Source organism: Drosophila bipectinata, chromosome 3R (genome assembly GCF_030179905.1).
Source record: "Drosophila bipectinata strain 14024-0381.07 chromosome 3R, DbipHiC1v2, whole genome shotgun sequence".
Classification (NCBI taxonomy): domain Eukaryota; kingdom Metazoa; phylum Arthropoda; class Insecta; order Diptera; family Drosophilidae; genus Drosophila; species Drosophila bipectinata.
Window position 1 is genome coordinate 4,003,753 of NC_091739.1, and position 21,826 is coordinate 4,025,578.

The following is a 21,826-nucleotide window of genomic DNA, read 5'->3' on the forward strand; positions in this document are numbered from 1 at the left end:
ACAATAATGTTTTGCCGGTTTTCTTACATTTCTACATTTTATTATAAAAGAACTATTAACTAATAAGCTTATTATCAGTTTTTATGAAAAAACACTTTTAATGAAATATTTATTTTTCATGTTTTTAATTAAATGTTTACATTACATTTTGAAGAAATTAAGCTTAGTTTATTTTATTAAACAAATTTTACATGAAACTTTTACATGACCTTAGCGAAGACAAAAACCAAAATGAAAAACATTGCTAAAGCAGAGATGAAGTTTTAGCCTTTTTATAGCTATTTTTGAAACTTCAAGAAAAAGTACGGAAAAGTCAGTGTTTATGATATATTTTAAATTATCATTAAAAAAAAAATAATAAAAATAACACTGATTTATTTTTTACTAATTAATAAATGTTTATTTTATATCCGATACTTCATTTACAATCATATTATTATTTACATTTAAAAAGTCACAAAATGCGATATCTTCCGGAATAAACCACAACATATTGGCTAACAATCGGGAAAGCGGGTTCTAGCTACGCAGATTGATTCGATTAGACTACAAGTAGCTGGGTTCTGTAGAGGCTTATCACAAAACAAAAAGGAATACTCTGTACAGGCAGACCTACGTAAACGATCTCTAGCTGATTACAATTTAGTTTGACCTTCTGATCTGGGCAGCGATCCCTGGCAGATCAATTAAAACATCCAATTGTCGAATTTCCCGCGACGCGTCTGCTTTCTGTTTCAAAGAAGAGATTATACAAAATGGTTAGTTTATAAGCCAAGGTTAGATATGTGAATTCTCTACCGCTATCATCTAGATCAGTCATCGAAAAAAAAACAGAAAAGAACACAGCAACTGAAACACATCGAAGTGGGGAAATAAAAAAGAAAATACATTCAGAAAACATGGAGATATTTATTTGCATTATTTATTGATATTGCTTAAGTATTAGGCTTTCAACTCCATCGTACAAGTACTTTGTATATTTCTCTCTCGCACGTTTAGTATATAGTTTATAGTACACTTTACTCATAACTTTAATACATCTTTAAAAAATAATCATAAATCGTATAAACAAAACAAATCGCAATCGAAAGCAGATCAGTTAAAAGAAATCACACAATGTCCCATCTTCACCGTCCTTCGAGTGTACGAATGTATAAAAAATACTTATTGAAAAACTATCAGATATACAGGGGTGGAATACAAGGTATTATACGGATAAGCGACAAACGATACTGTTTTAGCATGCAAAAACGGCTGTTCGCTAAAAGTTCATTCTGGATAAGTACAGAACACAGAGCACAGATATTTGGGATTGTCTTGGGTACGGTCTACGTTCTACGTTCTAGGCCTGGGAATGTAGAGTTCAGCACGCTAAAATTCAAGGACTGAAGCTAGCTAAAAGGCTATACATATATGTATCATAGAGCTAGTCTCTGGCTCAAACTTGCGTCACGCACTGCGCGTATTTGTCCAGCTCGCTCCTTAAAATCTTAACGCGCTCCGCCTCCGATTTCAGGGCGTTCACCAGCTCCTCGATGGTGCGCTGTTGGTTTTGAACCAGACCCTCCAACTTTTCGATTCTCGCCTCCAGCTGGTTGACTTTGTTGGCGGGTGGCTCCTGGTGGTTGGTCAGCTGGCTGGGCTTCTCCTCCTGAGACTGCGAGCTGCTGGCAGTGGAGCTCTTGACCAGGGGGGAAACACTTCGTTGATTCCGTATCGCAAGACTGTTGGGACGTGCGGCCTTCGTCTCCTCGTCGCTACTGGCAGCTGCCTTGGCGGCGGATAGACTGCGGGACATGATGGCATCGTTGGCAGTGACGGTGACCGCACTGGTGCTGCTGCTGCTGGTGGTCACGGAACTGCTGCTGGTGTTCTCCGCGTACATGGAGGATGTCACCGCTGAGGATTGCACTTTCGATGTGGTACTGCTGCTGGAGCTAATGCTACTGCTAATTGCTTGGTCGGCGGCGAACAGTTTGGAGGTCCTCTCGGCCACTGTTGCTCCTCGTGGCTCCACGCTGGGCGATGTCTTTTTGCGGGTCACCTGCGAAGCCTTCAACTCCTCCATCCAGGGCGCCTTCTTCTTCTCCCATTCGCGTGGCTTTGGCTTGGCCAGCTGCGGCTCCTCGCCCGTCGAATTGTCATCCGACGAAGCTGCCGGCTTGCCTCCATCTTCGCTCAGCTCGCTGGCACTGCCGGCTCCCCCCGCTGTTCCACTTCCGTTCACATACACAGAGTTATTGTTACTCTCTCCCAGCACGTTTATGGCCGCCGAGGGTGGTCGTCGTTTCGGGGCCTTGACTCTTCCTTGGCGCATATCCGTTAGGATCGAGGCGCGTTCTACGCGATCGAAGTCTGTATCTTCAACGGCGATGGTGGCTGCCCTGCGAATCACCAGATTTCCCGGTGCTCCCGCATCCGGAAGCTGATTGGCACCTGTGACCAGTTTGCTGGCAGTCAAGCCATCAGCCAAGTCGTGGGAGACGGCACTGGTTAGCTTTCCATCCGGGTTCTTTTTCTTGCCGCCCAGTAGATTGCCTGTAAATATTTTAAAAGTTATCTAATGCAATTCCATTAAGGACATTAGGTAAGTACTCACCTGCCACGGGTACTCCGCCTGTTGGAGTTTTCTTGAGCGGCACACTAGGCTTCTTGCTGAGCACCGGCGGTGGCGGGGACTTGACCTTTTCGTCCATGTTCTCCAAGCTTTTGCTAACCGCCGAGGCTGCCAGTGCAGTGCCCACTGAGGTGGTCAATGTGGAGCTGCTCGTGCTGCTCCTCTGCTGACTGATGGCTGCGCCCGGTGGCTTGGTCAAGTCGAGGTTTTTATTCTCCAGCGACTTCCTTTGGGCAGCCACATTTCCCGTGGGCAGACCCGTTTCGCTCAGAATGTCGTTGAGGGAGTCGCGAGAACCGAAACTCTCCTTGCGTCCCGCCGACGAGGAGGCGGTGGTGGTGGTGCTGCTGGTGGTGCTGTTATTGCTGCTGCCCGTCTTCTTGATGTACACCTTCGACGTGGTGGAGGCGGCGCTGCCTCCGACCTGCTCCTTCTGCTGGGTGGTCACCGTGGTGGTGCTGGAGTTGCTCGAGTTCGTTGTGGTCATGTGGTGGCTGCTGGTGGTGCTGTTGATGTTGCCGATCTTCCGCTGCGACTGAGTCTGCACTTGGGTGGTGGCTGGCTCGTTGATCGGGGCAACTGGAATGGGTAAGCAAAGCGGGGGATTAGTGACGGTGGACAGTGCTGGCACCTGCCAATTGACATGCAAACATTCAGCTTATCGACTACAGTGGTCATCGGCTAATGGTTACGCTATAAGCTTTCAACGGATTCTCTTTCACATTGGCCGATATCCACTGCACTTCGGTAATCCGCGTCCAAGATGACTAACCATCCCGAACAGAACAGCTGAGCACGAAAACAACTCGAAACTGGTTTGCGACGACAACTTGTTGCCAAATGTCAATAAAACTAATGTGGAAACGCCGAGGGAAAGACTGGCTTGTACAAAAGCAAAAACAATACTGAAATTCAAACTCAAGCACTAAGGTTGAAGCTGAATCTGGAACTGAGGCGTAGGAGCAGATCAAAGCTACGGAGCTAGCAACTGATGGGCATAAATAAATGGCAATAAATGGCGCTGACGACAAAAGCAAACCAAACCAAACCAAAGCCAACCAAAGCAAAGAAGTGAAGCCAACGAAAACTATTGAGTAACAATTGAAAATGTGTAAAGGTCAGGCTGAAAGAAATGGCAACTGCCAACAGGAAACATAAATCAATAGATTCAACAACGAACTGGGAATACTCTTTTAAAACAAAGATTTATAAACAAAGGTCTAGGTGGATATAACAAATAAATATTCTAGATATTCTACTTATAACAAAAGCTAATAATGTTTTCTAACTTTATAAATATATATGTATATGGAAGAACTCTTTCCTAAGATAATGTACATCTGCTTGGCGAGAGCAAATAAAAATTATTGAAGATCCACCCCGGCAATCATCTCTAATTATAGTCCGACTTGTTCTGCTGATGTCATCTCTGGGTCAGTCTCCCGATGCTGATTAGCTAATTTTTTTGTCAAATCAAAACTTCGAGTGTGTCTTAATTTGGACACACCTCATCAATCTCTCGATTCCCACGAACCACTTGTGGCCGAAACAAAAAGTAGATGGTATTGTGGAGCAACAAGCCAAAGAATCGGCTTTGTCACGGTTGAATTTTGGGATTAGGCTGGGCGAAGGAAAAGCGCTCTGCCCCACAGACTTTCACTTAATGACAACAACAACAAGAGTGCTCAAAAATGGCAGGCCAAATGTGGTATAATATTATAATGAAATTCGCAATGAAAAAAAGAGCAGCGCGAATTTGATATTATTAGGCATTGAGTAATTGTGGTCATTGGGGGATTGTCGTTATTATGATGACTGCCATCGGCTGTCACAGACACACACACACATAGACAAACGCATTAGCACGCACACCAAACAAAAGACTTAAGCAACGAACTCGAATCGCCACCACCGACTTAATGATGACTTTGAATCCGAAACATTTACGCCGAGCACGCAGCAAATTATAATCATTAATTTACACCTGGCTGACACATAATCCATAATTAAGAGAGTGCGCCAAAGCCACAAGCGTTTTCACCTCTCTTCTGTAATTGTGGCTTCGAGTTCGAGTTCTTGTTCTTCCACTGCCATGTGGCAAAAAGTTGGAATTACAACTGCAACTGCACGAATAACGACAAAGAAAGCCGCAAGAACGGTAACTGTAGCACACGCACTAAAAAACAAGTATAGGCCAAAAAAAAAAAAAGAAACAGTGTAGGCCAGGGAGGGAAAATTACTTGATCTGCTGGCGCGCCGACAAAAATATTTCAATAACGTAAATGGTCAAGAAATCAAAGCGTACTGAGGCACAAAAGGTAAACAAAAACGCTGCCAAAGGTAGGAAACTAAAATGTTGAGACTCCGGGCCAAGCTCTCTTTAGACGGCTCTCTGGCAACTTTGTTTATAAACTAAAAACAAAAGGGGCCGGCTCGGCTCGCCAGAGAGAGCCCAGGTGGATGGGAGGTGGATGGATTTCTGACAAGCGAAGCGCGCACCTTCTGATAAATGCCGCTAATGAAGACGATCATGATCGCCTGGCCTTTAAGAGATCGAGTCTAAGAGAGCCCCGAAGAGAGCTGGGCGCGCGTTGAATAAAAACAAAAAACCAGTTACAACCACTGTTGTTTATTTTAATGATGTTGCCTGCGCTATTGGAGGTTTTTTGTTGGGGCTGCCTCTCAAGTGTCGAAAGTGCGCTGGCTGTGGGGAGAAAAAAAAAAACAAAACAAAACTGCGACGTTGACAAAAGCAAAAGGTAAAGCAAAAATTAAATGCCAAGCATAAATTTTCAAAATCAACCAGAGGAGGAAAAAAAACAAACACCACCAACTACCGCTGAAATTCCACTGCCAACCGCAAAGTATGCTGCGAAAATAATTTGTATTAATTAACCATAATATTTCAACTTTTCCCAAACAGCAAATTGCGAGGCGTTCGAGCAATGCAGGGAAAATGCTTTTTCTCAAACAAACAAACAAACAAACCAACAAACTAACAAACGAGAAAAACAAACAAGTTTCGCAAACTGCCCATGCAAATGACACAACCAACTTGGCACCCAAACAAACAACATGCACTGCAAATTGAAAGAAAACCGATCGTAAACAAAGCGCTTTTGATTTCGGCCTCCAGTTTCCTTCTCCTGCTCCGCCCACTCTCCACTGGGTGCCCGCCGCGGGCAATGTCGGCTCCAAAGAAAGCCAAATAAATAAAACGAAGCAACCAAGGATGGGAAGTGCCTTAGAAAAGTTTGATTCTCCAACATAACGTAAATGCTCTTACTTTATACATATTATTCAATTCAATTAAAAGATGTTTAATAATTTTAAATAGTTTTATCTCAAAAAGAGGGTAAATGTTATTATATTTTTTGTAAAGGCCTCGTTATAAACATACATAATTAAATTAAGTATTTAAGATAAAAACAAAAAAAATGTTTGAAGAAGATTTAGAGATAGAAGAAAGATAAAAGATTTTTAAGGAGTTCCTATGGGCAAAGTAGTAAATTAATTATCAGAACTTTTAGTCCTAATGTATTGGTATTTTAAAAATACGCATTTAAATACAAAATTCTGCTACTTTTGAACAAAAAAATCAGAAACTTTTATATTGAGACGTTATTTTTGCGGTAGCAATATATCTTCTAGTAGGATCATCAGAATAGAAAATAAATTTAAAACTATGAATTTAAGAGTCGTAGCTTATCCTTCATTTCAAGGTGTTTTATTTTATCCAATTTTATCCAAAGTCGCTATTTTCATAAAGATTAATAGGGAAACCGAGTCAACCGATTTACTTTAAAGTTCTGAGGGACAATAAACATGAAGTAAAGATTGCTTCTTTTCGGCCTATATCTCCAAAGCCAGGATAGCAAAATAATGTTTGGATAACATTCCAGAGATCTTTTAAAAATTAATTTTAAATTAATTATTAATATTTTTGGTATTATATAGACCCTATTGAGGTCCTAAAAAAACGGATTACTTAAGCAAAAGAAAAAGGTCTTCCTCTCTTTTTCTTGTTATCTCTACCCCGTCATAGCTAACCATCCTTTAGGTAGAGTATGGAAACCAAGCCAAATATAAATCATAGAAATTATGAGCATAGAAAAAACGCGGCTCTTGGAGGCACCACCACCAGGAAGAGGCGCGGCGGGGAGGGCAGTGGCGAGCAATTTTCCATTTCATATCAAAAACGCCTCCAGGAGGCACCACCAAGCCAAAAGAGAGAAAGGAAAATGAAAAGTGGCCAAAAAGAAAAACAAGAAAACTCAAGAGCCCCCGAGAAGAGGTGCAGGAATGGGTGGGGGGAAAAGTGGCGAGGCGGGGAGGAGGAGGGGCTTAGGCTGCCACTGGTGTGCTTGTGGCGGCGGCTGCTGCTGCGGTTGGAGCTGCCTACTGGAAAAACTCGTTTACATACAAATCGTGGTGATAAAGCTGGCCATACGCGCGCCCAAGAACTCGAAAGAGCCGCCGCGCTGCGTTCGACTCCGCGGTGGAACCCGGACTCCGGTTCCGTCTACAGCCCCGGATCCAATTCCGGATGCAACTCCGGTTCGGCCGCGGGCACGGGCGCGAGGTCTGGGCGGGGGAGGAGCTGCTGTGCTCCCGCAATCGATTAGGTGTATTTTTTGGAGTATATTGTGTAGTTTTTACCAAAAATCGTAGTGGGTTGTGGAGGAAATAGACGTGTTCGAGTGTTAGAGAAGGAGAGTAGAGGAAGAGAAGAGTGTTGAGGAGCATTACATAGAGAAAGACCATCGCATGGAGTCATAAGATGGGAAATAAAAAGAGTACAGTACAAAAAAAGGTGTCCAATAAAAAAGTCTTCAAACGGAAATCAAGTCATAAAAACCCGAGTAAAGGAACTTTAAGATGTGGCTTGGCCAAATGATTAGATTGTGGAAATGATTCAATTGGAGTGCCCAGGTGCCGGGTGAGGTGCGTGATGTGTGTGTAATGGATGTGATTCGATTGGGGAAACTAGCTATTAAATATTTATCTTTCCCCGAACTTCTAGTTTTCTAATACGGGGAGTTCCCTGATATACTCCTAAAGAGTATACTGTCTTATCTTTATGAAATGACATTTTCTTTGAAAATATCCAATAAAAATGAATTTTTATTTGTTTATTTTGTTTATTTTTTAAGCCCCGATAAAAAGCTGCCAAAGGATTTGTTTAATCGCATTGCACATGGGCCATAAAAGCCATCTGATTCATATCGGCGAGTGGCAATTAAGCCATCAAAAAATTTCGCCTGGCCGATAAAACTAACGATCCCGCCGAGGAGGCCTATTAAGGTGGATGAGGCGCTCTTTTCGAATATGTCTTCGCTTTTAATTAATTCAATTACCAAACAAACGTTTATTGACTTTGATCCCCGGCCACGGCTGATGGCTACGTCACGACATCCACTTCCAAGCCTAACGACTTGAGTTTACAGCCAGTGCCCATGTCGATGCCGGTGCGTTTGGAAAATTGCCTCCAATTAAGAGGAGTGGGGGAGGGGTAGGGGGATGGATGCATTAATGAGAGGTGGAGACAATGATGACAGCCACTTGACAGACCAAAAATCAAAATGTGACATGAGAGAAAACTTTCGGAAAGTCCCGATAGAAATCGGAATAACTCACCTTCCGAGGGGGCCATCATTTTCACAAAGTTGTCCGGAAAGACGCCCACTTTCCCCCGCAGCTCTCCCTTCCACCACCCCTTGTCGGGCAGCTCCGTGGTGATCACTGTGATGATGTCGTCCACCTTCAGCTCCAGCTCATCGTCGTTCTGGGGTGCGTAGGGGAACTCCACCCGGCAGTACTCCCGCTGCGGCTTCGGTGGCAGCATCGGAGCTCCGGGACCTCCGGGTCCTGCCGCCGACAGTCCCGAAGAGCCAATGGCCGCTGATTCCGCAGGAGCTGGAGGGGCAGCTACTGCCCTGCTCTTGGTCGTTTGCTTCGATGTGTTGCTGGTGGCGGTGGTGGTGGTGGTGGCTGGTGCAGTTGCTCCGCTGGAGGATCCGGTGCTGGAACTGGTAATGCTGGCGGCCACGTTCGACGCCTTGGCCGTCAGGGAGGATGTGGTCACCGTGGCGCCAATCGTCGGCGGTCGCTTGGAGGCCAGAATCGGCGACGGTTCGATATGTTGCACAAAGTTTGATGGGAAGACGCCAACTTTGGTGCGCAGACGACCGCGCCACCAGCCTTCCTCGACCTAAATGAGAAAACAGTGTGGAAAGGCATTCAGTGAAATGAACAGACTGTGCTGGGCTATACACTGAGAGAAATCGTGGCAAGACAATTGAACCAAATTTAAAAAAATTAAAAAAAAAAACTTAGAATTATTAACACAATGAGCTTTAACTTTAAAAAAGCTTAAACTATTTAAACAAAAATATAAACTTTATCTTTTATTTCTTTCAGTGCATAACGAATTTCATTCTCTATTGGCCCAATAGGTTAAATGGGGGTAGTAAGACCCCGGAACACCCCCTGCAACCCTGCGTACGCACCTCCCCTAGGAATTCAATGACATCACCCACGGCCAGCGTCAGCTCGTCGTCGTTGACTTGTGTGTAGCTGTAGATGACTTTGCAGCGGCGATTGGATGTCGCGGCTTTGTCCCTGAATGGGTGAAATCGAAAGGAGACTGTTATGTAGATTCGGGGCCGATTGCGTCATTAAGAGCGGGGACTCACCTCAGCTGGACACCCGTTCCCTCGTCGCTGTGGTCGCCGCCGCTCCCGTTTCCGTTGCCGTTGCTGGCGATGCTGGCGTCCAGGACGCGAACAAAGTTATCCGGAAACATGCCCGTGGTTCCGGTGGCCTTCAGAGTGCCCTGCCACCAGCCGCCGGGCATCTGCTTGATCCGATGAATGATGGCACCTTTCTGGAGATCCAGTTCGTCCGACTCCTTGGCGGCGTACTCGTACTCGACTATTGCACAGACTGGAAGATTAAGAGTTGAGATTAGTATTTAATTTAAGAGGTGTACTACTTTAAACTCTATAGAATGAGTAACTCAATTATGGGATATCCACGCATGACACAACCAAATATTTGCAATTGTCTCGGATTGCGCAACCTACTCCAACATCACCCACCAAGCCATCAAGCCATCAAGCCACCAAGAGAGACCCATTCCCAGCTCACCAAAAACGTGACATTCGACTTTTGATTTTCCCGTTTATGTCGCTGCGATGCCGCCAACAAAAAGTGAGTAAAAGTTACATGACACTCCATATACGGAGCGGGAATAACAATTTCTGTCGTGGGCGATGACAAATCACGGTCTCACCCATCCATCAATCAAAGGCAAGGTATAGAGATATATGGGTCACATAGTTGGGAGTTCAGTGAAGACCTATTATTTCGTAGATGAGACCAGAAAGAAATTAGTAAGCGACTTTATAGCCAGCATCCCAACCAGAGACTCTTCCAAAACAGAATCCCATTTGTCGTGACGCATCATATTGGAAACAATGAGACCATGACTGACTGGCATATTATAAAAAGCAGCATTATAAACCATATCGGGCCCCAGCAGAAGGCGACAGCTTGACGCTACAAGTTATAATTTAAATAGCAGCTTTGGAGGTTGCTGCCCCCGCACGCTACACTCGCAAGTGTTTTTGGATGGCAATACTCTACCCAAAACAGAGCCTCCATAGCTCAGTCAAGAACTTTGTCGTTTGAATGACGACAGAGACTCGAAGCCCCTTTCGGGAAACACATTGGAAACGCTTATTGGCTTAGGAAAGGAAAACCTTCGGCCAGAAATAAACAAACAAACGCAATAATAAATTCTTAAGCTACGTGATGTCGCTTAACTCATATGGGTCAGTGTGTGGCGGAGTACTCGTATTTCTAATGCTCCCCTCCACGTCCCGTCCGAGAACCCAATCAGCAGAATGTGATGAAGCGCCACTCTTGGCCAACATTGAATGGCTGTAAGACAGGCCATCGAAGCTGATCACTTGACGGCATTAAAGCGTCGCCAAATGCTTTCCATTTTACGCTCGTTTCGAATCCGAAACATTTCTTTTAATGCCACCAGTGGCCCGACTGCCCACCACCATGCCAGCACTGGAGTGGCTGCCAATCGAACCCGAAGCTGTTTCGTCAAGAGCGAATAATAATTTCACTTTGATCGCATTGGCAGTGGCTGTTCCAGTTTGGATTCCCAAAAGCCCCGGCCAGGGATCCATGCCCGGGGAAGTGGCAAAAGTGCTCGAAGAGACAACATGTCACTCTTGGAAGAAAAGCTTTTAAATGGCCGTCTGGAAAATGCCTTAACTTATGATTATTTTAGCCAAGTCATATATAGTGAGATCGACCCTCCTATTAGTTCCCTCGTGAGTGCTATCGTGTCACGCTTCCACCACCAGCGAGTGCCAGTGCCAATTTGTATCTAGGCCAAGCGGCTGCCGTCTGGCCCGGCTCGTATCTTTGTATCTGGGTATCCGAGTAGCCCGGTGGGTATCTCGCAGCCACAATGTTTAGCCTACGCGCGATGGCAAAAGGCAAACAAAGCGGCAGCCAAATGAACCTTTAATGCGGTTTTTGTTTTCAAACTTTTCCAGTTTCCTCTTTGTTTTTCGCGCCTCAAAGAAAAATAATAACCGGCCCAGTGAGGCCAGAAAGAATATGAAAGAAATTGTTAAAAGCGCGATGAAAGAGGGCCCAGAATGGGCGGAATGCAGCAGTGAAATGAGCCGTGTTCTGCACTGAGAAAAACCAAGCTAAAAGCTCTAAAAGGAATTGCATTACAAAGCAAGAGGAACTGCGCTTTTCTCGCCGTGTAGAAAATGGTGAAAAGCGTTGGAAAGCGGGGAATCGCCGCCGCACAGAGTCGTGTGAAAATATCCAATGGATCCATACCCGAATGGGAAAACCAAATGTGTAAATGTGTCAAAAGCGGAGAAAATGGCATGACAGCTCCGCCAAGAGGCCCCTGCCACTGCCCCGCAAGAGGGCGTGCTGGTTTTTATGCTCTTGCGTCTGGCTGGCTGGTGGGTGGGATGGTTGCCTTGTAATTATAATGGCTGCATGACCGATCGCATCGGATCGGAATCGGGTTTTTTTTTATGGCTATTTTGATGTCAGCTTCCCCCCAATGTCAAACAGCGCATCATGTCGGCCATAAAGATATGCAAATCGGTTGCTGGATGGCTGAAATATGGCGCGAAAACAGGTAAAGGTGTAAGGGAGTTGTGCCAGATGATTATAGCCGACTAGCCAATGCCCTAGGGCTGCTTATACATTCTTTTAATATTAAAAATTGCCTCAAATTTACCTACATATATTAATTAAGAGTTTTAATCCAAAAGTTCAACTGATACCTTTCAAAAGATCACCAAAAGGGGCAAACTCCATGCCTCTACTTGCAACCTGCAACCGGTTCAGGTGAGCAGCTGCATTTTCTCGCATCTGCTGGCGGCCAAGGGTGCGGCCAAAGTACCAAAGTTCCGTTCAAAACAAACACTTCTGTAGGTGTGGGCAGGTTGTGTGTGTGTTTGGGAAGACTCCTCCCCCCTGATGATAGCACCAACAACCACACCAGCAGCACCACCAACACCACCACCCCCTCCTCCCCAGCGGTGGAGGCGAGCAAACAAGAACATGCTAATTGGTTTAACTATCAGCTTGGACTGCCTTTGAATTTCGGTTTTGCTTCGATTGTTTTTCTGTTTTATTTCGGTTTTTACTTTTTTTTGGTGCTTTAGTACACTGAGAGAAATAATGTGAACTTAGCATGGCTATAAATAAAGATAAGCTGTTTTTAAACTTAAGAGATTGCTCAAAAAACTCAAAAAGGGGTTACACCACTGAGATATTTCAATAAATATAATTTTTAAATACTGTTTTATAAAGAAAATATATACATAGATTTTAAAATAACTTTATAATGATATTTGTGGAATCTAATTCGTGGATTTAGTAATCCGTTTTAAATATATTTGTTAAATAAACAACAAATAAAGTAAAAGTTAAATAAACGTTTATTATTCGTGTTGGTGCTTTTTAATATAATTTTTTCGTTAAATTTTAGTTTTTAAAAAACGTAAAAATGGTTTTATATCATCAATTTTTATAAGAAAAACTTTCAATTAACTTAAGATATTACCTAAAGGAACTCAAAATAAATATTTTATCAAGATTTTAGCGCTTTTAAAGATTTAATTTTTACAGTCTCTTAAAGACTATATTTTAAGAAAGTATCTCTAACTGTTGTTGAAGAAATTAATAATGATGTTCTTGAAAAATTTCAATCTGAACATGAATGAAAGTAATATTCCCCTAAGTATCTTCTTTACTATATTTTAGTAAAAATATCTTTTACTCTTCAAAAAAATGATTAAAAGTATCAACTAATATTATTGAAGCCTTAGTTTTTCTACCATAAAAATAATTCATTTTTTTAGGTTTTTACAATAGAGTTACCCCTTAAGGTCAAAATTTGTAAATAATAAATATTTTTCTTGGTGTTTTTCCAATGGCGGGTGGGGGAGGAAGCCATGAACCGTAAACGGTACATTGGCTTTGCGTGAGTTCGGGTTCTCCATTCGAGTCTGCGACTTCCCAGAAGGGGTTATCCCAGTTAAGGTAATGGAGCTGACCTGTCTGACAACCAGAAGTGCTTTGGCTACAAACTGGATCTCGACGTGACCTGGTTAACAGTTTTTTTGCTTTTTATTAAGGTCAAAAATAACTACCCACCGAATTCAAAAAAATAATCTTTTTAAAAGCAATGACTGTCCGATGAAGTCTCAAAATATGAAATCCACTTCCTTAAAGGTAATTCCTGTATTGAGCATGACTTGGCATAAAGAAAGGGCCTCTCTGCACAGCTGCTGAGGGATTCTAAAGGCCTCACGACCCTTCGGCAACCCTCATTATAAATATTTTGTATTCTGAGAGCTAAGCCTCAGAAGCAAGTCCCAGGCACACGAGAAATGTCCGCCATTCAGCTGGAGGCAATGTCCCTAAAAAGTACCCCCCCACACGTACACATCCTTGAACCCCGAGTCCGCCCAGGCGACCTTGACTTGTGAGCTTTCAATGGTCCTCAAACAAAGGCCAATAGCTCAAGTTCAAGGTCGCCCATTGCGTGTTGCGGAGGCACGAAAGCCGAGTTTGTCGCCAAATGAGTTGCATTTCCTTCCTGGACTTGATGAAACTTAGTAAGAGAATAAAAATAATTAAATTTAAAAGTATTTGGGAATTTAATGAATCAGAAATAGCAGTGGGCGAAGCCAAGTGATAAGACAGGGGGACGACCCTTATCGGTGAAGTTGGGGAAACTTCTGAGCGATAAGCAAACAATGGCATTAACATTTAGGTTCGATTTAGTCAGGGTCAGGTGACGTCAGACCCACGCGTGACTATTACACTGAGAGAAAAATTAGAGGCCATTTAGGGCATACATCAATATTAATTCAAAATAAAATATCACCCCTTTCTCTTAGTGTTTGAATTGCAATTTAAAATCACTTCACCCTTGACCACCACTCAAATGCACTTCCATTTCCATTTCCTCGAAGCCCCCGGGCCCGTTGGCAAGCTGACCAAACGCAGTCTTGAATTCAAACCCCACGACCCCACCGACCGGCCCCCGCCTTGATTTGTGTGGGGCTGTCGGTGCTTAATTCCGAAGAGTTTACGATGGAAAGTGTTTGGAGGCAGTCGGGCATGGCCCCTCGTCCATCCTCGATGAGTGGTGCATTAGCCAAATGAGATGGTTTTCAAGAGGCCTTCTATTGTTCGGTTTATAGATTCCAATCAAGCAATGACTCTGATTGTTCACGATTTTAAATTAGACCTAGAGAGCTCATGCATGCCCCAACCGTCTGAGGAATTCTCAGAATTTTATTGCACTCCGAAGCCCGCGGCCTTCTCTTCCAGAGGCCTTGGGGTTCATTCGCTTCTTATCAGTTCATTGATATGGAACTCACTCTCTATAAGGCCAACCCGCATATTTCTATCGTTCTTCGGGCCCTCCAAACACAAAGATAGCATTCAAGAAGACATTCCGAGCGCAGGGCAAACATTACACAAACTTGACATAATTTTTGGATTATTTCGAGTTTCTAGTTCCCCAGAAGACCCTCTCAGGGACGGAAGCATGCGTCGCATAGAGAGAAGCACTCATATCTCACATTTTCCTATTCATTTCCCTTCCCAGTTGATAAGCCAAGTCTGAGAAGAACGCGCGCAGGAATCGCGATAAGATAAGGGGGTGGGCCAGCGAGTGGCAGGCGAAAAAACAAACTAAAATACAAAATTCGCTTCATGAATTCTGAAATCGACTAAACCGCGCTACTGAGTCACCGCATCACTCACAACTGTTGAATGCACTCGACCAGCGAGAAAAAAAACAATACTAAATGGCAAGAACAAAAAAAAAACAGAAATAAAACTGCGAAAAATAAATTTGCATATCAATAAAGCGGCTCTGTTCGCTTCGCCAGCGACGAAAGCCAAACAAAAAATAATTGAAAACTAAATTTTATGTGTTTTTGCAATTTTATTTTTTTAACTGACGGGGCACATCCGTTATTTATTTTCTACAGAGTTTTTATGTAAATTATGTATTCTTTTTTAAATAAATTTTTAATAAAATATTAAAATGTATTTACTGACATGTTCTGGTTCTGGTACTGACAAGTTTGCCATTTACTTAAGTTTTAATATTTTTAAAAGAAGGACTAGAAACTTTAGTCTTCCCTTTTAGGGTCTTTGAAGCTCTTTGAACTACAATGGTCTCTACTCTATAACATCTCTTTCCTGATCTTCAGGTTTCTAAAATACTAGATTTTAAATTTCCTTACTAAGTCCTCTTAACTTAATAAATAACAAATATCTTAATAAATACTAATAAATCGTTTCTCGAGCGCATCTCGGTCGTCTGAGCCTCTTAGCTTTATGATGATTGCCGGAATGCCATTTCCAAAATTCTGAAAGACCCCCGAACAAAAAATATTGGTAATCCCTACGACCTTTTCCTTTTTGTGTCTTTTTGTGGTTGGATCTGTGATATAGCTTATTTTAAAGCTTATTTTATCCTACAAACTATATCTCCTATTTATTTACTACAGAATTGTATACTTTTAATTTTTGTATATATTAGTTTGAAATTTATCATTTTAGTTTAAAGACAACAATTTATTTACAAGTAAGCTCCAATTTACGCTTTCACAGAGTGAATTTTCCGAAGATCTGTTTATTTATGTATTAAAACTTTAACTTTTAAAGTATTTATATCCTTAGTTAGTGATCAAATCTAAAAAGAAATTTTTTTTTTAGGCACTGTTCCGGTTGTCACTTTCAAAAAGCGAATTACATTTCTCTCAGATATCTTTTTGTGATTTAAGAAAATGTAAAATATTTAATAGCTTTCTACATGATACAATAATCATGTATAATTGTATCATGGCTTTCTATATACGTATGTATATAAAGTATATCCTTAGTATATCCTTAGTTTGGGATAAAATCTTAAATAAAAGACAATAACCTATTTACAGGACAGTTCCGGTTTTCACTTTCACAAAGCGAATTCCGTTTTCTTCAAATAAATTATGGAGGTTCAAGGCCCTCTGAAGAGTATATTTTATTTAAAGCTTCTCTCTTTCATAGATATAAAATATATCCGTGATTTAGTTCCTACAGAATGTTATATTAATTCTTTTAATAAATAAACCATATTTTAGTGATAAAACCTTAGATTTCCCACCGTAAGGATCTGTGAAATTAATAGTTTATATCTCCATAAACATGACTCACTCCTGTCGCAGATAGAGCACTTCCCCCATCGCCAGCCACATGCCCCTAATTCGCGATTTTCGTGACGAATTCAGCGAATGGAAAGTGACTCACAGAGCGATCCATCAGGCCTCATAACTCCAGCTAATATTAAGAAATTGTTGGAACAGAAAGAGCCGTAAAGAGAGTTGGCTCAAGGAGGGCGTGGCTGTCGCCGTTCTTCATTAACCCATTGGCGGCCCACGCAAAATCCGGAGTGGAGGTACGGCGGGAGACACAATATGTAAGCCATAAATCCAAGACGAAATATGGGCGTGGCGGGCAATTTATGAAATTGCCAGGGAGGAGTGTTGGAAAAATAGCAGAAAAGCCCAGATAAGATAAGAGCCAAGAGCGGGCTGGGGCAACTACATAAGAAATCTGATAAAATGTTTTCGTTTGGCGATTCATTTGCTGACCATTGATCGCCATTGTGGCCGGGTTTGTTACATAAACGCAACACTTTTTGTTGTCCACTTTCATGCTTTTGTCTAGCGCGTTGAATCACCTAAACAAGCGGAAGAAAGCAGCTCTGTTTGGGATGCAAATGGTCTCGAAGATACACTCTAAAGAAAGAGCTACTTTCCACGAAGAAAATCATTACGAAATGCATAACCGTTGAGTATCTTTTAATAGAAATGATGGATAGTTTGAGCCAAAACTTGACTATTTTAAAATAAATTCAAGTTTCTGTTAATTATTTCCTTTAGATTTTTTTTCGAGTGCATCGAGAGGTGGCCTTTCCATTGTCTGTCGCTGGAAATTGTTCATCAAAAGAAATCATCAGTGAACGGCGGCTGCGGGTGCGGTGCAGCTCGTAGGTTCGTAGGGGCGGGGAGGGACTTTCAATCAGCTTCCATTATCAGCCGGCAACATCGACAACAAAAAAGTAACAAAGGCCCGAGCCCGGCAATCTTGGGACTTCACAAAGAAGCCATAACAAGCCTGGGACGCACATTAAGATTTATTAATATTGTCCGCCGCAGAGGCTTTCGCTGTGGGAGCAGCAGTAGTTCCTTCTATCGATCCGGGATTATCTCTACACGGGACATTGAACAGTAGCCAGGGTCAGAGTCGGGTTGGGAAAATAATGCAAGTTTTTTTTTTATGAAAAGAAAAGTATTTTTTCTAGACTTTATAGAGTATATCAGTGAAGGGATATGTATAGTCATGGTGGAATAACTATAAGTAGTCTCATCGACAAATGTAGACCGTTAGGAATATGACAGGTTGTGAGTGAAACAGTGTTGACTAACAAGAAAATTTTTAACCCTTAAACAGTGGCTAGGGTTTAATTTGGACCCCTCTATATTAGATCCTTACAATTGTCCTGCATCTGTTTCTATAATTTAATTTTGAATGATTTTGCAGTCGAATGTATTATTCAAGGTGCTTTTGTTATTGCACAGAAAATGTTGAATCTAAAATAACTTATATTTTTTAAATTTTAATACAGCGGTAGTTTCCATTTTAGGTATTTTTTTAGTATTCATGTGAAACAAAGATGAAAAGGCTTGCGTTGTTGCTATCAAAATATTATATTAATTACAATATTATCGGCATTGTATTAATTTAGCCATTGTATTCTTCTTTATCGCTACAACCACACATCGCTCCAATTAGATCAAATTTGAAAGACTTCTCTTTAACTAAAATCAATTTGATAGAACCTGCTGCAATATTTGTATTACAACCTATAGCATTTTTAATACCAAGACCATTTGGTTATTAGATCCACTTTCTTTTATAAATCCAACTAATCTGCTTGCAACAAACAATGTAAAAAGTCATTTTTTTTAAATTTATTTTAAAATTTGTATGTCAAATCACTTTACTCTTTACAACACTGGATGTTAACGAACAAAGAATTGAACAAAACGTCAACGACGAGATCGCCTTCCTATAGTTATGAGAATAGAATAGAATATTCCTCTCAAGTACTAGAGAAATTAATAAATAAATAAATAACTCATAGTTCATAAAGAAATATTTGAACACAAGTGTCGTTATTTTCCTTGCTAATAAAAAATTACAAACCTATATAAATATTAGTAATATTTACTATAATAGTAATATTTATTCGATGATATCATCGAAATAATTATAAAAATTAAATAAAAACGATAACGATAATGATAAATTGAAGAAATACCCAGTAATACCGGAACATTACAAGCTCAAGACCCCATGAATCATGGAATTGCTAACCTCCCTAAGAGAAAATTTTAGCTAATTTGCATCCCACAACGGGGATTTGTTCTATTCTTTAAAAAAAATTAAGATGTTGTTGGCCAGTTCCAAGGGGGTTAATGGGCGTGAGGAGGCGGTGGGCGGAGGCCTGGAGAGGTAGGGCCCGGAGTGTTTTGCCCCGGGGCCTCGCTTTTCAGTCACCGGCCAAGTGTAGATTTATGGCGAGATGGAATCATCAAAAAGAACGCAAAAATTCCCATTTAAAAGGCTCTTTCTTGCTGCCAGCTTCGGAACCGGTTTCCCTTTTGTTTTAGAACTCTACTATTTTTTTATTTGTTTGTTGGCCAAGTTAGTAAAATGGGAGGAACAAAGCTGGCCAGCAGAACCGTTAGACCCTTGAGCAGATTCCAGAAAGCCGCTGGCAGGAAAATAAAGAAAGAGGCAGTGTCCTTGGGCCGCTGGGACACACCCACCCCAAAATGCGAATATGGTGAGCAAAGGAGAGACGGCAAAATAGGCGGACCCACCCCGAAAACTAGAAAAGCGCTAGACTGCAGTCTGAAAAATACAGATTCGAGAAAAAAAATATAATAAATTTTAAAAATCCAAACTCACTGTTGTTATCCATGTTTTTAGATCCAACCGATTACCAGTAAGCAGCGTTTTCAGCAGTTGCGGTTCAATGCACTGTACTACTGACGTTGTTGTTGTTTCAACTCCAGGTATCACAACGCTGGCAACAACAAATACGAGTTTTCTCGAGTTATGAATCACGCGCGTTAACCGCGAAACGAAAATAAAGAAACAAAGAAGGAAATACCTAGAATTTATATACACAAGTATTTCGTTAACGTGTTTTATTTCGTTTTATTTATTTTGACCCTGTTTGCAGTCTTCGTGGACTGGAAGAGTGTGTGGGAGAGAGCAGGAGCGAGAGAGAGGCACGGCCAGAACCAGAGAGAGAGCGCATTTAATTAATTCGCGTCACGTAGAAATGCGGCACCGAAAACCAAAAATTCTGTTGTTTGTTGCAGCGCGCAGTCTTTTCTCCTCCTTTCTTTCTGCACTTTTTCGACTCCTATCCGCTATCTGCTCCTCCTGCGCCGCCTCCGTCGTTTGCTTTCTTCTTCACGCACGCACTATCATTCGCATTTATCGCACTTCCCCCGCACCCCGCACTCGAATGCACTTTATTTACTTGCTGGGGCTATTGATTTTCGGCCTGCACTTTGCGGCAGTGGGATGCTCCGTCCAGAAACCGCGCCTTCGTGCCACTGAATTTTCCACAGAATCGAACTGCAATCCGACCGTTAGAGCCCCTTAAGCCTTGGCGGCGAAAACACTTTCAAACTGTGCGATAGTTTTTGGAAAACTTCGATTTTTCAGCTCGACAGTTTGGAAATTTTTCATTTAAATCCAAACATTTTACCGCTCACGTCCGACACACGTCCGCACTGTGGAGATTTTTTCTCTAATTTGATTTACTTGTGCCCACTGTAGGATTAGTGTGGCTGTGCGGCGATAGTGTGCCCAGTATTGCAGTAACAGCTGTTTTCTGAACCACAGTTGCCATACTTTATAAATAATTAGTGCTGCCAATAATATAAGTTATTTGTTGCTAAAATATTTTAACTTAATTATTAGGGTTTTCTTATTTACTTATTAGTTAGCAAAAAAAATATCTTTGGATATTGGAAATCAAATGCTTACCATTTTTTTGGCAACATAATTTGATGTCAAATTAGGAAGATTGGCAGCACTGGATGGCGCCAAGCCGGTCCTTACCGGTCTGTACATTTCTACCCGGTTCAAGAAAAGGTTTTTAAAATATTTGCACACAGAAATGTTTTATCATCTAAATTATAATTAATGTTATGGAAATATTATCCACAAATACAAAGTGTGAATAATTTTATGTTTTTTTTTTAAGCTATGCATTTAAATTCCATTTTATAAATCGTGTTCTCCCCGGTTTAAGTTTGTTTATTTAAATTACAAATATATTCAATATTGTTTCACTTAAATTCAGAGCTTTGTTCATAATATTTTTAATTCAGTTGACATCATAATTTAAACAAAACTTAGTTAAACATGGCAATAAATTAAAGAGAATTGTCCTCCCAAGTTAGGAGTATTTTAGTCGTAGGACAAAAGCAGACCTTTGGCCACTTCCTGGGCCTTTTCTTTTCCCGCCAGCTCCTCTGAAATTTTCAGGGCAAAGTTATAGGCGGTTCCAGGTCCGCGGCTGGTGATTAGGTTTCCATCCTGAACCACATTCTTGTCATCCACGTAGCTAGAATCAATATTTCATTTAGTAATAGAGGTCTAGGAAGAAAAAATCCAAAATTCTAACCTGTATTTATCCACCAACTGAGCTTTCATGGAGGGGTACGAGGTGAGAGACTTTCCAGAAGCGATTCCATGCTTGGCCAGAACCGTAGGAGCGGCACAAATGGCGGCAATGAGTCCTCCATTGGATTCCTGGGTCTTCAGCAGCTCTCCCACCGCAGAGGAATCGCCCATGGCGTTCGAACCGCCCAATCCTCCAGGCAGAACCACGACGTCGAACTTTTCAGACGCTATTTTGGACAGAGATGTATCCGGAACAATAAGAACATCCCTCGAGCATTTCACAGGCTCGGCATCGTTGAGACCGGCAACGGTGACCTTGATCTAACATATCCAGAATATAAATAGTTCTAAGAATCCGGGGGAAAATATTTTAAGAAGTTCTTACCCCAGCACGCCTCAGGACATCGGCGGCAATGATGAACTCCATTTCCTCGGCGCCAGGGGCCAGGATAACCAGTGCGCTTTTCGACATATTTACAAATTTGCAAAAATTTCGCGTCAAAATAGAAAAACTTCCCATATGCAGAGTGCCCAGATCACAGATCTCGGAAAAGACCTAGCAGTGCGGTACAATTTCAAAATTTGAATTTGTAAATACTAACTCTTATACCAATACTTCATACAAACTACTAATACTTTTATCAAGTTTTTGGATAAAAAAAGTAACAGAAATGAAAATTTAAAATAAAATTGTGTTTCAAAGCGGAGTCTAAAACCAAAAATACAGCAGTTTGTGGCCACAAAAAATATCATCCAACGGTAGTTCACAAATCTGGCAACGCCAATGTTACGTACGTTTGTAACGTAACGTATTATTACGAACGGAACTAGTTCTCTCGTATAAGAGTGGTATTTAATCACTAAAAA

The 21,826-nt window shown here is 41.7% G+C and overlaps 2 protein-coding genes across 4 annotated transcripts; both read right to left on the reverse strand.

Annotated features, from left to right (window-relative positions):
• Positions 1-889: 889 nt before the first annotated feature.
• Positions 890-20,088, reverse strand: cindr (CIN85 and CD2AP related). 3 transcript variants are annotated; one of them, XM_017245590.3, is made up of 7 exons: positions 19,806-20,088; positions 19,223-19,427; positions 9,313-9,562; positions 9,127-9,238; positions 8,255-8,828; positions 2,600-3,196; positions 890-2,538 (listed from the first exon to the last, which is right to left on the reverse strand). In XM_017245590.3, exons 2-7 carry the CDS (start codon positions 19,233-19,235, stop codon positions 1,439-1,441), a joined length of 2,646 nt encoding a protein of 881 aa, XP_017101079.2. In that variant the 5' UTR covers positions 19,236-19,427; positions 19,806-20,088; the 3' UTR covers positions 890-1,438. The 3 variants fall into 3 exon arrangements, with proteins under 3 accessions (XP_017101079.2, XP_017101078.2, XP_017101080.2); XM_017245589.3 differs by having other exon boundaries at positions 19,223-20,088; XM_017245591.3 differs by lacking the exons at positions 8,255-8,828; positions 9,127-9,238; positions 9,313-9,562; positions 19,223-19,427; positions 19,806-20,088 and adding an exon at positions 4,858-4,926.
• A 543-nt stretch (positions 20,089-20,631) lies between these two features.
• Positions 20,632-21,505, reverse strand: dj-1beta. Its single transcript, XM_017245575.3, has 3 exons — positions 21,345-21,505; positions 20,961-21,280; positions 20,632-20,900 (listed from the first exon to the last, which is right to left on the reverse strand). The coding sequence occupies exons 1-3, from the start codon at positions 21,477-21,479 to the stop codon at positions 20,744-20,746; spliced, it is 612 nt and encodes a 203-aa protein (XP_017101064.2). The 5' UTR covers positions 21,480-21,505; the 3' UTR covers positions 20,632-20,743.
• Between the last annotated feature and the right edge of the window lie 321 nt (positions 21,506-21,826).